Below are 16,746 nucleotides of genomic sequence, written 5' to 3'. Positions count from 1 at the left end.
AGCATGTCCAAAACGGTGTTCTCAGTATGCCATAGATAGTACCTACCAAAAGTGGTTCGAGAAAGGAACCACCTGTAAACCGTCGACAGGGTCGTGGGGACCTAAGAACAATTGATTCGATACATGGAGACCCAACTCACAACTTACAGGACCTAAAGAATACGCTGCTTACGTCTTGGTGCCAGATACCACAAGACACCCTGAGAGGTCCGTGCCTCGAATGCTCAGATCTGTTGTGCCGGCACAAGGGGGGCCTACAAAATATTAGCAGGTGGTGTTAATGCTATGACTGATTGGTGTATAGTTACTATGCTAATAAAGAACTGTAGAAAATATGTGTATGAGCAATTTACAAATTTGAGGTTTAATTCTTGAAGTTTTACACATACAAATGATGTATGGTAAAAGGTCGTTGCATGATTAAGTTTAGATTTTACCGTAAATTTGCGTATTTGCATTGTCACACGAATATAACTCGGGAACTGGGAATTGAGTTATCATGAAAAATAAAATCCGAGGTCCTATTAGTAAGATGCCATGTTGTGGCCAATGGTTGCTTTCTCTTTTTTCCACACCGAGGAATAGCAAGTTAAATATCTGACTTCAGTATATAATTCACACTCTTTTTAGCCATTACAGATTCAGCCATTACAGCTTTAGCTACCTTTTAAGTGTCAGTGAGTACGTTGTTTTTATTTTATAAGTTTTATTAGAATGAAAAAATGCTACATTGTCTACACGTGTGTCCATACTGGTACTGATCCTGAGTTGGACTGAACAAAGGACTGTGGGTCTTGACGGAGAGTCATTATTCCCGATCAGCACCACGGACAGCTACATTGCTTAATGATTCATGTCATAACGTATAGAAACGAATGATGCTTTCACTTTGAAGGGAAAGATTACTTGTAAAGTGGATCATACGTCCAGGAGATCTGTACAACGTAACTGACAATTGGCTTCAAACTTCGGCCGATTCCTCTAAAAAAGCTCTTCTGTCTAATGATATGTGTATCAGGTTTTGGTAGATCAGCGTACTTGCGTCTTTCTACACAGTGAATTCCCATTAACCACCAAATACAACCAAAGCAAGGTAAACATTTCTGGTCTTTTCTGGCACTTCTTATGGATATGTAAAAGGAGAGATCCCATCAGCTCTGCGTTATTCACATTACTCAGAACATCTCGATGTAACAAATTGCAACAGAAAATTCCCATAAGAAGTCTTCGCTGTAGCCTTAACCCTAGAGGAATTTCTGGCTGAGGGTTGATCTGCTGTCAAGCAAACGGGGAGCAGTCACACCACGTCAATACGCGGCTAATATAATGAGGCGTCAAAGTGAAAAACAACATTTATAATTGCAGTATATTCATATGGCTCGTTTTTTTTTTTTGAGAGAGAAAAACAGAAATGTGATCCACCCCCTCCCTCCCTCCCTGTATGATCTCTTGTGCGGTGTCATTAGAGCTCAGGGATTGGTGAGCAGCCATCAGATCCCCGCTACCTCCGCTTTGACCTGACCCCGTCTGCGCAGCCATCCTGCTGTTCAGCATGATCAATTCGCTCATAGGAGCTTTTCACAGCCCGCTGTCCTCTTCAGAGCCTCTAATTAAAACAATCCTCAATTATTGTTGCGACAAAACTCGGTTATCTTTATGGCGCCCTCCGCGCTGAACTCATTATGGGACTGTAATGACGTGATTCAGGGAGGATGCTCAGCGTCTGTTTATTCCTCAAAGCTGCGCACTGTTGAGATTTGGGAAATACGTGGTTAACTTCTGTTAAACTTCGTCTTTGAATATGATAAGAATATGATTAGCTTATTATTCATTATATTCATTATATTCATTCAAATAATATAGCCTAACATTGCTAAGATTGTCCTTAGAGTGTCCGAAATGAACATTGACAACACGATTTCCTTCCATCTTCCACAAAACACACGATATTAGGAAATTTAAACTGGTCTGCTCTTCTGAAATATAATTGTTTACAGTGATTATTTGAGCAAGGCTGTAGAAGAACCACCTTTGGTCCCAGAACCTCGTCGGTAATGGAAAGGTGCGATTGAAAATAACCATTTAAAGAGCTAAAGAACCATCACATGATTAAGGGTTTTCACTCACACTCACATCTCTGTTGTGAGAGATGTATTATGGAACCAAAAGTGGTTCTTCTATGTAATTGCTCAGTAAACCATTTGAACCTTTGTTTTTAAATAAATATGTCATAAATTGATTAGAATGGATCGAATAAGATTGCTTTTTTGCTCTTTAATGCCAAGAGAACTCCAGCTTTCTTGTGCTTGGGCGGGCTACCATGCATGATGTAGCACTGAAATTGATTTTGGTTTGTTGTACACTACCGTTTGTCCAGTCCTGGTTTCTGTTTCCTCCCGCCAGCCAAACAGACTTTCCTTTGGCTCAGCGTCCCACAGCCTTTACCAGCATCCCGAGAACCAGCAGCCACGGCATTAAAGCCAAAGAAGGCAGTTTTCCAGGATAATTGATAACATGTTTTAATACATATGCATGAAAACTGATTTTTACGAGAAAGCGACTTTACATGCTTATGGAATTGATTGAGGGGATGACCCGCTATTCAAAATGTTATTTGAGAACTATCAAAATGCGCAAACTTGTAAATTGCCCAGCTTGCATCCGAATTAATACCACATTCATCATCATTATAGGTTGATAAGTTAATTTAACCATTTCATTCTGTCTTAATGAGCTATAGTTAAATTAATGTCGCATAATATATGAAAGTAACAGACAACAAGGACCAGTATTGCATTTGCGGCATGATTTTCTGCTCTTATATCACTGGCACCTTTCCTCCATTTTCCTTTATCTCTCTTTAATGACAGGAAAACACAAGCACTGGTTCTTATATTAAATACGTCGAATGACTACTAAAATATTGGCTCTCTTACTATAACATCGGCTCATGTAGCTCTAGGCTACTCTTTATTTGTTGACTGTCCATTGGCAACCCCAAAGATGTCCTGTTATAGCAAGCAATCTCAAAAGTATTTGCATTATGCCAAGAATAAATTACAACTTATGGCGTGGTAGACTAGACAATCCATAGTTTAGTGGATTAAAGTCGCAGGACGATGTGCTCATTGAAGTCAGTGGAACAGACAGAAAAACAGACTATTTCATATCCATCTCACCAGCGACACATCAGCCTTCAGATATGTTTGTATATTTAATATGAAAATTTAAATGAATATATGCGTTAATCTGACTCCAAATAAGATCATTGTACTCCAGTATTCTTTACGCGGCTAATTGATGGGTGTAATTCGCTCGTTCGTGTGTGCAGTGTATCTTACGCTTAATCCTTTTTTCCTATTTTTGAAGTTCCACCTTAAACCAGCGGAGTCTTTTGGCCCCAAGTGCTCCCTGTAGTTTCGCTTTTTGTCCTCCCTGCAGCAGCTGTCACCTCGCATTACTCGCAGTCAGCTAAATGAAACATTATTCTAAACATATGCATCGTAATCAGTTCGGTCACACTTACAAGAACACGCGTTAATAAGGCAATCAATCACTGCGGAACAAGCGGGTTGTTCTGCAACAGCTCATAAACAGTGTGTAATGAAGAACTGGAGGTTAGCATGACACGCGCTGATCAGATAATCAATGTCAAAGATGCGATGAATGTCAGTAAATGTAGTTTTCATGTCGTTTCTATAAAATCTTCAATTTACAACAAGCAGTTCAATTACCCAGAAAATACAGTCAATTAAATAGGGGTGATTGGACAGTAGGGGGAGGATCATCGATCTTTGCATTTCTATTTCGCCAGTGGACATTTAATTTGGTTTTTCTATTAGCACCGAAATAAAGAAAATATAAAATATATTAAACAACCCGCAGATTTATTTTCTTGTCAGAAGCAATTCAGGGAAGGTGACAGACAGTTTTCTGCATTTTATGATGAATTCTTTTTTTTAGGCTTTGCACATTGGATACAAAACTGCTCGTGTTATTGTGGTCAGTGTTTTTCTGCCCTCTGTCTTCTTCCGTTTACCTCTCCATCTATCTCCATGCCTTTGTTGTACGCGCTATAACCCTCTCTGTAGTAAAAAGCATAGCGAAATACGGCGATATATCACACCCAAAGCTGAGCCTAATCCCATTTCTTTAATGGGGACGTTCAAAAAAGAAGGCAACTTATCTCAGAGTCCCCTGGGGGTGCTCCCGTATATATTTAACCAAGCTGCAATTAACGACAGTATCAGCTTGTATCATTTAGAGGTAATGTAAAAATAATGGTAAATTATAGGGTCGGAATGACCCGTGATCGCACTCTTCATATTCCCCATAGTTTTGGTGTCGTTTTAATTAATACCAGACACACTTTCCAAGGAGAAAAAATGAGTTGAGCTACAAAATACTAGAAGCACTGTATTTTAGACAACTATTTTTTTATCGAAATGTTGATTATAATTCTACTATGCGAATAAAAAACTTCCGTTCAGGCAGAATAACAATTGTACAGTGACACAATAATGGGATTTAATTATTTTAGATCAATACTAAATAATCAAATAAAACGACATTTTAACCTATACGCACGTAGATATTGCGTTTCGTCATGCTTGTTAATATTACATGTTTCAATCTTCATTATATATTATTATTTGCTATTAATTCACTATATTATTTGAACAGTACACAAAGGCAAAGATAGTTAGTTGCTTTTTAAATATTTATTTCCGAAGAACAAACACCATCAATAAATAACATAATATACATTTTTATATTGCACATTTTTCTCAAGTGAAAATATGAAAATTCATACAGTCGGTAATATTTAAAATACAGAGACGTAATTTACAGAGTCATGAATCACAGCGACCCTGGGGAGAAGGGCAAGACACAGGAATTTCAGTCTTTCCATTTACTGAACCGTTTCTACATCGGTAACCAGCCCTTCGCACCCCCTACTAACGTACAGTATAAAATCCTTTCCCTTTCCAAACAATGGCATATGCATTATATACAATGAGTGGGATCCATTTGGTGTGATATGTACTGTAATTTGCTTTGGATGGTATTTTGATATGTATTTGGAACTCTGTAAATGTATAGAAATGTGAGAGCACCTATAGGACAAAAAAGACAAACATTCAGCCAGTCATATAAATAAATAAGTCTAATTCGTTCAAAAAAAATAAATAATCAAATAAATAAATACAACGTCGCGCATTATTTCACAGATGTATCGATAATTTGGTTTAACTGTCCGAAGACGAAGCATGTTATGATAAAAATAAAAATCTCTCACCATTGCTAATAGATGGGACAGGTGCTGCTTTGCATGTGTTAAAATGCGGTTGTCTAATGGGCAAAATGGTAGCTGGGTGACAAGAAAATGCGGGCAGACAGAAATGCATGAGCAATTTGTCTGAAGTTTTGGGCTTGCGAGGATAATCCCGTTATATTGTGAGTGAAGAGTCTCTATTGGGAGTATTATGGAAATATCGGATTGGATTTAATGAGGCTGCTCGCATCAGCGGAACATATTGCTGAGAGTAGATTCAAGCCACGACGACTAGAGCACCAATAAGAAGATTGGAAACAGGATTTAGTTGAAATGTGGGTATTCTTGTCTTTCTTTTTTTTAAATACATTTTTTCAGGTAATGAATACCACGTCTGTTACTGTACAATATTCGCCCAGAAAATATAGGATTTTCAAGGTCCCTTTATCCCTTTAATGACTTCCCACAGCGGGTTGTTAGAGCTTGGACAATGGAGCTTAAAACAGGCAACTTTTCTACATTTCCTTTTTTCACATTCAGAAAAGCTCCATCAAGGTACATGATTGGCAATTTTCGTCATAATCTTTACATTATTAAGAGCAAGATGGACACAGTGGAAGCGGCGCAGACTCTGAGCACCTATAGCGCCATCAATATGGGGGGAGGGGGTCCCAGGAGCAGCCCCACATCCAGTACAGCATCCTTATCCGTGTCCTGATGCCTCAGAAGACACATGCACTTCTTTTTTCCTTACAGCACGGACGGCGTGATTCATATTTGCTTATAACAAATGAGAAATATTTGGGAGGGGGGGGGGGGCAGACACAAATAAATATTTAAATAATAATAATAAAAGACTACAATCATCTACAGCATATTACTGTTATCACGACATTGAAGCTTCCTCCCTGTTTCTTTAAAGCGTAACGCGCTGGTTGCACAGGCCTGCTATTTCTGATTATGTTTTAATAGCCTATAGCTAATTGTACATGGTTTATTATTGTGTGCTGAATTAGAGAACGGCTGTATGTTTGAAATGGCATTTTTGTCCTTATTGTTTTACATTTTGCTAATAAAACACGTTAAACGAGGCCGACGAAATTAGCAAAACAAAAAAGCAGCATCCTCTTCGGAATAGTCCAGTGCTAAGTTATCTATTGAGGGTGCTTTCCTCTCTCTGGTCAGGTGAGGGCACGGCGGTTTTGCTCAGCACTGCAGCCGAGTAGGGCAGAAATCCGCTCTCTGACCGCTGCGCACTCGCCGTGCATGTGAAGTCAGAGCCGGCGCCGCGCGAGCCCAGCGCCCCAGCAGCCTGGCTACTATGGCAGCTGAGACACGAGCAAGGCCCTGTGGCCGAGGGTGCACTGACTGCTGCTGCCGCTGCTGCGGCCGCCGCTGCCGCCGAAGCCGCCGCCGAGCTGTTGAGGCCCGCGGGCGACTGGTAGAGTCCCGGGTGGCGAAAACTGCAGAGCAGCTCGGGTCGCGAGTACGGGTGCGAGAGCGCTCGGAACGTGTCAAGGGGCCGGATGGAAGTGGCGAAGGGCGAGGACGCAGCCCCCGAAGCTGCAGCCGCCGCCGCCGCAGCCGTCACGCCAACGTGGGGATAGTAGTGCAGGGGCATGTGCGAGTGGAAGGGGTAGGGCAGACTTCCGGTCGCCGCCGCGTGCGTCATCATGTAGGTGTAGAAGCTTGGGTCGGCCGGATGTGGCCAGGACATGGCCAGGCGCTGCCTCTTGTCCTTCATTCGTCGGTTCTGGAACCACACCTACACACACACAGGGATCCGTGAGGCCACTTGGCCATAAGCCTCAAACTCAAATATGCTTCCTGTTACCAACTGGTGTGTTTGGAGACGCTAGCAGCCTATTGTGGGGCAGGCCCAAAACTAAGCTCCAAAACAGACCCAAAAGATGTGATATGTGTTTAGACTTAGTTTGAGTAACTGATTTGACTGCCTGTCCAACGTGACTTTAGAAAGTCCTTTAAGCACTGGGTTCGACTAGGCAGCATGTAAAAAGAAAAGTGCACAGTAATAAACATGCAATCAGTTTTTCATCTAAACCTACATAAATTATAGGCATCGGTGTATTCAAATCAAACGATATTTTATATATATATATATATATATATATATATATATATATATATATATATATATATATATATATACAAATGTAAATATAGGCCTGGAGGTGTAAAGGCATCTATTTTGGCTAAATAACATTCAGTTAATTTATGTGACTGAGTCGTTAAAGTAGCCAAATGTATATAAAAACATGCAAGCATTTATTCACATTTTCAAATCTTTCAAAATAATTGGAACTAACTAAAATACGGTACGCGCGGTTTTGTAAAATATAATAAAACGTGTTGATCGTACGTGTGTGAGTGTGTGTGTGTGTGTATGTGGAGGGGGGGGCTAAGCTACAACAGAGTGGACTAAATACTTAAACAAAAATGTGTGTTCATAAAAAGTATAATAATAATTTATAAGCCCGAAAAATGTTGTTTCATACAACTATAAAGCCGATGGAAATTAAGGAAAATAGTTTTAAGAGGCAGTATTTAAAATATGTCTTACCTTTATTGTGGTTTCAGGTAAGTTTAACGCTGCAGCTAGCTCACACCTTCTGGGTCGTGAGACGTAATTTTCCCTGTAAAACTCTTTCTCCAGCCGGCCGATCTGCTCTCTGGTAAAAGCAGTGCGGTACCTGCGCACCTGGTCGGAGTTGGAGTTGGAGCTCCCGATGGAGTTGCCGTTATGGTTAGAGACGGAGGAGGAACTGGAGTTGGAATTGCCTGAATTATTGTCAGAGAAACCTGAAACGAGGAGAAAATACAAAATTAAAAACAAATAAAATAATGTTGCAATGTAGGTCTATAGTAGTTGGATGACATACCTGGAGAGACGCCATGATTTAAATTACACAAATGGTATTTAATGTGACTGTTTCATGCATTTGTAAGCAAAATAAAAGATAAAATGAGTAATTGACATTCCTTAAACAAAACAACAACCTAAACACATGAGAAGTTATTTTATTCTTAAAGCAATTCTTCATTGTAATTTAAATTATTCCAAGTATTTTATTACTAATATTCACATTACAATAAAGTATCCAATTTCAAGATCTTACAAAATTCGTTTTTTCACGTAGTGTTAGTAGAGATTAGTATGATCGAGAAATTATTACAATTAAATTAACGTATTAATTGTTTTGCTCTCTTTGAACTTTGTATTTTAAACAATGATGTTATTCTATAAAATTCTATCTCGAAATAGTTACAGCTTAGCATGCGTGCATTTAAGACGTGAATCGGACCGGAGTGTCATGCATGTGTGTGTACGAAGTGATCTTACCTTTGTTGTTGTTTTCCTTATGCTGGCTGCCCGGTGAACGGTGAGCTGGACAGCCGACTTCCACGTCGCTGTTCATCTCAGAGTCGGTGGACACGTCCGGGTACAGGCTCACTTTCTTTCTACTGTCCGAGCTCGAGATCTCAGCCGCTGCGCTGTTTTCGCTCGAGTGGTGGTTCCCGAACAGACTGTCGATCTCGAACTTGCCTTTGGTGGGCATGTCGCTCAAGGCGCCGTGCAGCGAGGCCGCGGGCAGTCTGGGGCTCAGGCGACCCGCGTGCGCGGAGTTCTCCAGGGCCTCGAGCACCGTGCCTCCGCCGCCGCTCGAGTCTGACAGGTTGGAGAGGCGCTTGGCTGCCACGGGACTGTGCAGCCCTCTTTCCATCAAAATCATCTCTTTCCTTATCCTCTCCATGGGGACGTAGCGCGGGAAAAAGCTGTCGAAATCCGGCGCGCGGCGGCGAAGCTAATCCGTATTCAACTCTGCTGCCGCTTCTATGTAATATAACACCTTTATAAACAGGAACGAAAGTGGTGGAAAAAATCGAGATGGGACGAAAAAAGAAAGAAAAAAGAAAGAAATAGAGAGAGGGTGACGAAGTGTGTGTGTGAGAGTGCTGAAGAGAGAGAAAGAGAGAGAGAAGAATGCCAGTGCGGGCGACGAGTGACTGCTCAAAATGACCCGTGCATCCTCTCCGGTCCGAGATGTCATTCATCAAAAAGTGGCTTGCGCCTCCGCCGTTAAAGGTGCGCGTGACGCCGCTCGCATGATCATTTATTGTAACAGGTTTATAAGCAAATAAAAGAGGGAGAGGGGCCGCGCGAGGATGATGGAGGCGGCCAGCCACATATCCAGGTGGAGAGTGAGAGAAGGAGTGAGGAGAAGAGGCGCCGCGTCGCTGATCTGCTCCTGCTTTAGATGGCTCCTGGGTTTGGCCTCTGGGGTGAAATTGACAGTCTGATTAATAAAATGAGTGCGGCAACATTTCCCTCTTCATTTAGGAATATCATTATGCTTTGATTCTCTATTGTTCCTCCCTTCTGCGCAGACTCTCTCTTCTCCCCCTCTCTGCCTCCCTCTCTTTTTCCCCTTTTCTCTGTCCATTATTTTTTTCAGACCGGTTTCGAATGAGACATTAGCTGTGGAGTTGGATGTTTTTAGTCAAAGGAATTGTGGGCATACAGACCTATTTTTAGTTGTTATATATATATATTTATTTATTTGCTACAGAATAAAATATTACATACAAAGATTACAATGTAAATACTTTTAATGAAATGATATGATTTTACACTAGCTATATTCTGTTTTGTTCCAATATGCATCTATGATTCGTTAAAACATAATTCAAAACTTAATTTTTATAAGCTGCTATCCATAATATCGTTACTGGTATTCCAAAAACTGACAGCAGGATATGAATACACTGGAATAGTTTTATTTGTAATTATTTAAGGACAAAGATGCACAATCCTATGCATATGTCATGAATTTTAGATTATAAACAAATATTATTTTTTACCTTTACTGAGATTTACCGTAATGACATTTATTTCCTGATCTTCTTCTCCGTTTTAATTGTTGCACTTCACTAACAGACACGCTGTTGTTTTCCAGTTGTTGTTAACGGGACTATCGAATTATCAATTGTAACTAAACAACGTATTTGCGTTTGTAGCGTACAATTCGATTGACTACTCGAATAAGCAGTCTCATTTCTTCTTTTGATGTATTTTTGTGCTACCATGTTGTCTGTCGCATTTCGTCTCCAAAAACTTGTTAAGTCAGCAAGGTGCACATTATCATCTGATCCACATATGATTGTGTGAGCTGAGCTCTGGATCAGACGCGCGCTTGAGGGAGTGGACGGCTCGTGATGGTGGGGTTAAGTGAGAGCGCGAGTTCCTTTCATTCGGCATAAAGACTGGGGAAGTGTATGTAGCGCGCTAAAACACTTTTACGTTCTTTGGCGCCCCCATCAGCCTTTCTCAAGAAAGACAAGTTCTGCATTTAGTACAATAGTTAAAGTGATTTTTTTGGACATCTTTTGTTTATATATACTAAATAAGGTCAATATTCAATTAAATAGCCATTACATAAATTATAGTATAAGGAGCACTCAAAATATGGGGAATTCATAAACAAAAACAGATATTTCATGAAAAGACCATCACCAGCTCAACCCAACATTGTGCATAAGATAGTAGTGGTATTAAATCACTTTCTACTGTAGGCATATCTATTGCATTTAACTGCCTCCTTCTGAAATAGATGTTGGTAATAACTAGGTAGTAACTAAGACAAGCTTCAGCTATAGAATTAAGTTATTTTTGTCTTACTTTTGACTTTTTTTTGACAATTTATAATATTTAAAATAATATTTTTAAATAAAGAATAATACTTGATTATGGTATCAGGCTAAAGAAATGTGGCTTCTTGTTTAGAAGCGCTCCTTCTTCGGAGCATTCATATACATTTGCTCTTGACAAAAAAGAAAACACTAAAGTAATTCGGTTTAAATAGTGTCCAGTTTTGCTGTTTCACTGACCGATTCTGCATATGTGTACTATTTGTCAGATTGTTAGAACTTCCGGTTATACCTGAATTTACATTTCAAATCTGATATTTGGTATACTAGTATCAAAAACGAGCAATGATATTGTATTGTATATCGTTAAATAACCTAAATACACGTATGTGGGTCACACTTAAATTCTTGTACCAATATAATTTATATAGTTTCATAGTATTGAATATATCTCAGTAATTATGGGGTAGATTTATGAATAGTGGAATAACAAGCTTGGAGATCAATCGTATTATTCAGAAGTTTAAATTGTGCGAGTAGGTCTGCGAATAAGGAGCTGAACCGTGGGCCCAGACCCGGGCACCTAATGCCTAAGGAGTTTAACATTTTAGATGTCAGTTAGCGCTACAATCGTTTTGAAAATATAAAAGTGGATTTCATAGATGACGGTGCACTATTTATAAAAAAATAAGTGGAAATATGGCATTACCCTAAATTCAGCCAACTCATGTGGCCACGTTAAGTTTTTGTTTAATAAAAATAAATTTCAAATAAGAATGTAGTGTAAAGTAAAGTAAATTTAAAACACTACACAGAAGGTGGGTCGTGTCTATACTGGTTGGTATACTGCGTGGTATGTAAGCTAACTACAAAGCACCAGAGACAAAACAACAAGTTCAAGTCTTCAAGACTGAAATAAGACTAGTGCTTCAAGTCTTATCTGGTTTTGTTTCTGACATTTTTTGTGGTTAAGAAGTTATTACGCTGAGCCACAGCTGTTCACCGGCCAGTGCTTACTCTTTAGGGCTTCCTGCTTCGGACTAGACCACAGTAAAGGTAGTCATCGACCAAACGAAGAATGTTCACAATGTGGAGTGACAGAGCCATCTAGTGATAGACTAACATTACTGCATGGCTACACGCACCCACGTACGTTACGATATATTTACTGACCACAACACTGACCTTCACATTTATCAAAGACTAATATTTACTCATAAATAACTCACCAAGCAAATGTCTATATGACTAACCTGGGAGAGTTTGTTCATTTTGTCAGGGTGTTCAGGCAGATGTATGTATTTATATATATATATACATTTTAACATTTTACTTTTTTAACTTAGGATGTCGATTTTAAATTGTAAATTAAAATGAACACTGTCTTGATTTATTTTGGAACTGGATACCCAACATTATTAATAATTGATAGTCCGATATTTGTAAATATTTACACAGGGAAATTGTTTTTCATAGAATAGGCTATGCATTCAAGTGTGTTTGGAATAACTATTTAGCATTAAATATTTAAACCTTATTGCATATTTAATTACTTGTGCAACATGTAGGCCTACTGGCAAAGCCACGTAACTGCTATGTGGTTTGGTTTTAAAATTTGTTTTGGATGACCAATAACCACATCTTAACATTATCCAAAGTCAACCTAGTTATTTGCATGTCACATGGCCACTAACAGCCAACCACATTTCAGGTTGTCAGAGTCCTGTAATTAGTCCGGAAAAAATATAAAAGCTTCGCTGTCAGCTGTGTTAGTTGGTTTCATTACTTGCCTAATCTGGATTAACGGAAGATGATGGTTTTAATTACGGTCAAGCGTAATCTCACTTACAGGACTGTAGGACTTGTCATATAAATATGGAACTAGAGGAATTAGGCGGGGAGATAGATTCGGTTCCCAACAAAACTTTTCACCCGTCTGCATTTGGAGCACACTCAAATCGAACTTCTTCAGGAGCCGCTGTGTACTCACTTTCGGAAGGACCAAGCTCTCTGAGCTCCGAGTGTTTTACTCCTTATGTCTCTTTCCCAAGCTCAGCGAATGGTGTCAACACTCAGGTCACGTTTGGGTGCCACTTCGCCAACGGTTGCTACACTTGCAAAGCCCCTCCGAGCGCAGTGTTTCAGCAAAGTGGCATAAGCCACACTGCCAGTGGCAATGTAAGTGTGCATGCTGCTGATGAGCAGGACACGATGGGGTTCAGCAGGGCAGCACTGCGCTGCAGTGAAGTACCGGACAGGGTCCGGGAGTTAGGGATCTATCAGGGTTACACGGGTCCCTACTCAAGAATCCCTGGATATATGGATATGCCTGTGTCTCAACGGGCAAAGACCAAAGATCAAAGACGTGAAATTCCTTTCGCCGTGGAGGGCTACCAGCCATGGAGCTGGTCAAGCAGTTGGAACGGCCGAGTTTATTGTCCTAAGGAGCAGACACAGAGCTCGCATATCTGGAAATCATCACTAACAGGTAAGATCTGTACACTTAACTCACATTTCAGAGCATGGAGCAGTTCGTAAAGGTTGGATATTGGGGCTAAACTACCCATCTTAACCAAATAAATTGTCCTACAAAAAGCCACAAAAACTAAACCAAAACAAAACTGGTGATTGAGTTATGCTATTCAAACGTCAAAACAATAAATCGTTGCAGGAACAGCCAGCAATTAAAATATAACGTGTGTATAATAATATACACATTAAGTAATTTCTTAATACATACAATATACATTGAATATACAATATATTAAATATAGTATCATATATAACCATACGTATTTAAATGTAGCATTATATATATATATATATATATATATATATATATATATATATATATATATATATATATATATATATATGAATACATATGGTTCACTTTTTGTTGGTCCATTTCTCTTGAAAGTTTGAGAACGCTATTTTCAACATTCACGACATTCACGATGTAAACGACAAAGGACAGTTATAAATTAAAATGTAAAACGCTAAATGATGATACAGCGGCGATGTATAGATATGTAGATGTTTCTGTATATTGCATACATAAAACAAAGGTTTATTACTTAAACCTTAAGTCAGAAGACTGCGTTTATGTCCGCATTTAAGTTTCTCACTCTCATACTCGCACTGTACATAAATTATTAGTTTTGAAGCTTCTGAAACATCAAGCCATATTATTGTACTGTTACTGAAGTTCAGCACATGATTTCATTTTTGTGATATTTCTGTATTTCCAGAGGACACCGCACTGTCTCGGTCTGACCCTCGGCGAATGAGAAAGAAACGGGTCCCCTACACGAAGCTGCAGCTGAAGGAACTCGAGCATGAGTACACTATTACGAAGTTCATTACCAAAGAAAGGAGACGGCGGATAGCTTCCTCCACCAATCTCTCAGAGAGACAAGTGACTATATGGTTTCAAAATCGCCGTGTCAAGGACAAGAAGATCATTTCAAAAGTTTCAAAAGAATTTGAACCTTTTCAGTGAAATACTTAAAATAATGCTGTACCATGTTGACAAACTCAACAGTGTATTATTTATGGTAAAGTGTGTGTGTCCTTGTCGTCCAGGTTATATAGTTACCCAAGTTTACGTAACATTGTTCTAACACATATTGGTCCAAATATATGGTAAGTTCAGTTCAATTGTCCGTTTTCCAAAAGCAAATTTAGTGATTTGCTTTTTGTTTGTTTGTAATGTTTATTCAGTTTAACATTACATTGGTTCCGTGAATGGGAAAAATAAATATCATGATGTTTGTTAGTGCTGAATAATAATAGCCTATAGCTAACGCTAATGATAGAAATCACTCTAATGCAAAGTTATGTCTTTCTTAAATTGTCTGAAATGTGGAATTCGGATCCCAGCCGCCAGTAACGCGCTGTTTTCACTAAAAACAATCTAGTCCTTCAACCCTGGGTGTTGGCCCACACGTCAGTTCTTCATAACTACATTGAATTATTATTTTTTAATTTTTTTAAATTTTAAAGCACATGATTAAGAACCACATGGGGCTCTAAACTAAACGGTTAACAAATAATGAATAGTTTCTGAATTTGGGTTAATAACGAAACCATACACATTCAAGGGATTTTATTTATTCACGTTGCATATGTCTAATTGTTATCTAAATGAGAAACCCAGTGTAATCATTTACATGCTACAAAAATACTTCCCAAAACATACGTCCCCAAAGTAAATGTATGTTAAATTTCCTTCCATAAAACAACACTAAATCCGAATTTGAAAGACTATGTGGTTTTGGTTTTTGGTAGTGGTAAATTTTCATAATTTGTCCAAATGCAGAATTTTATCTTTACCTTTGACCTTGACATGCATTTTCAGACTCGACCTTGACTGAAATGAGATTCAGAAAAATTAAACGGGCTCTATTCCTGGAACTGTTATGACATCTACTGGACGTGATATGCAACTACAATTCAGCAGTTAAAATCACAGAAAATGCATTTTAGAAGTTCATTCGGGCGGCAGGACCTGTAATCAGAGATCGTACGAAATACGGTTTCTCTGTGATTTGCTGCACCGCTAAGACATAATAGCGCAACTATCAAACGGAACTGCTGTAAAGTAGGATTATAACGTTATACCCACCGTTTCCTGTGGTCACAAGCACTTCCCACTCCTAGACTGATCAAGACACAGGGCAGCTGAGAGGCCATAAAGCACGCGGCTTAACAACAACGGCACTAAACTCCAGCAGAAAACGTCCAATATCACGTTAGCTTTCTACTTTATCATTATCTTTAGTAACAACATCTAAACACTATCCTCACATGTCGTACCAGGCTTTACTTTTTCATACTCTAACTGTAATAAGATCCAGCGAAAAAATGCACTTGGACTTGTTTTGGTAAATGTGAGTCTAGACTTTGACCTTGAACTATGTGGGTTTTTTTTTTAATCTTTGAGAACAGTCCTTTTTATTAAATAAATGTGTTATATCTGCTTTCGACGTGTCACTGAATGTCACAAAAATAAAAGAAAAAAATAATGTTTTTTCATGAATTTACCAGACTCATAGAACTAGAAGGCCGAACTGTCTCTTCTCTTTCCGGTGCCTTTACAATTGTAATTTAGTCAGCTGAGACTGGGGGTCCTTTAGCGACGTTTGGAAAAGCCACACAGTGTAAGACAAAACGTACTCAGAGAACGTTTAACTAAACACTCAGCTTGGTTTAGTGTCCAAATATTTCTTCAATGGGTTAATACATTTATCGACTATTAACATTTCTCTGATAACTTAGTTTTAACAAAAGAAATGAAACGAAAAAAAAATACCCAGGACAATTCGAAGGACATCGCTGATCATTATAAGTATGTTTTGTATGACATTTACATTTACATTTACGGCATTTAGCAGACGCTCTTATACAGAGCGACTTACAAAGTGCTTTGCTATTTACCTAAGAAGAGCCTTAGCTAGTTAGAATAGACTAATAATTCAAAAGATACCTCTAAGCTTTAGACATTGCTAAACACAATACAATACGGTGACCATAGAACTATCAATGAGTATACGTTGCTAACTAAATGTATGAGTTAACTAACTAAATGTATGAGTTAGTTAACAGACATCATTTGTTAAAGTACGTGAATGGGTTTTAAACATATTGTAGTAACTATGGGATCCAACTAAACTGAAATGCACCTTTAAATATTTGTACCTAACACAAAGTCTTTCTATAACCGTAAATCATTCCACTAAAACATACGATGTTTGGTTAGTTCAACTTAAAATCATGTAGTAATAATCAGTTTACCTACTTTT

General features: G+C 38.8%; 2 protein-coding genes across 2 annotated transcripts; one reads left to right on the top strand and one right to left on the bottom strand.

Annotated features, from left to right (window-relative positions):
• Positions 1-6,374: 6,374 nt before the first annotated feature.
• On the bottom strand, positions 6,375-9,048 carry evx2 (even-skipped homeobox 2). Its single transcript, XM_072685112.1, has 3 exons — positions 8,637-9,048; positions 7,857-8,095; positions 6,375-7,040 (listed from the first exon to the last, which is right to left on the bottom strand). The coding sequence occupies exons 1-3, from the start codon at positions 9,046-9,048 to the stop codon at positions 6,426-6,428; spliced, it is 1,266 nt and encodes a 421-aa protein (XP_072541213.1). The 3' UTR covers positions 6,375-6,425.
• A 3,679-nt stretch (positions 9,049-12,727) lies between these two features.
• Positions 12,728-14,444, top strand: hoxd13a (homeobox D13a). Its single transcript, XM_072685111.1, has 2 exons — positions 12,728-13,430; positions 14,194-14,444. The coding sequence occupies exons 1-2, from the start codon at positions 12,818-12,820 to the stop codon at positions 14,442-14,444; spliced, it is 864 nt and encodes a 287-aa protein (XP_072541212.1). The 5' UTR covers positions 12,728-12,817.
• The last annotated feature ends 2,302 nt before the right edge of the window (positions 14,445-16,746 follow it).

The sequence above is a fragment of the Salminus brasiliensis genome, chromosome 8 (genome assembly GCF_030463535.1).
Source record: "Salminus brasiliensis chromosome 8, fSalBra1.hap2, whole genome shotgun sequence".
Classification (NCBI taxonomy): Eukaryota; Metazoa; Chordata; class Actinopteri; order Characiformes; family Bryconidae; genus Salminus; species Salminus brasiliensis.
The sequence above is the reverse complement of the archived record's forward strand: the minus strand, read 5'-3'. Positions and strand labels throughout refer to the sequence as shown.

Bases quoted from the DNA above. Each gene is read 5' to 3' on its own strand.
- hoxd13a (XM_072685111.1), top strand. From the start codon at position 12,818: ATGGAACTAGAGGAATTAGGCGGGGAGATAGATTCGGTTCCCAACAAA. The intron at 13,431-14,193 runs GTAAGATCTGTA...CTGTATTTCCAG, and splicing joins CTGGAAATCATCACTAACAG to AGGACACCGCACTGTCTCGG.
- evx2 (XM_072685112.1), bottom strand. From the start codon at position 9,048: ATGGAGAGGATAAGGAAAGAGATGATTTTGATGGAAAGAGGGCTGCAC. The intron at 8,096-8,636 runs GTAAGATCACTT...TCCTCGTTTCAG, and splicing joins TAAGGAAAACAACAACAAAG to GTTTCTCTGACAATAATTCA. The intron at 7,041-7,856 runs GTAAGACATATT...GTGTGTGTGTAG, and splicing joins TACCTGAAACCACAATAAAG to GTGTGGTTCCAGAACCGACG.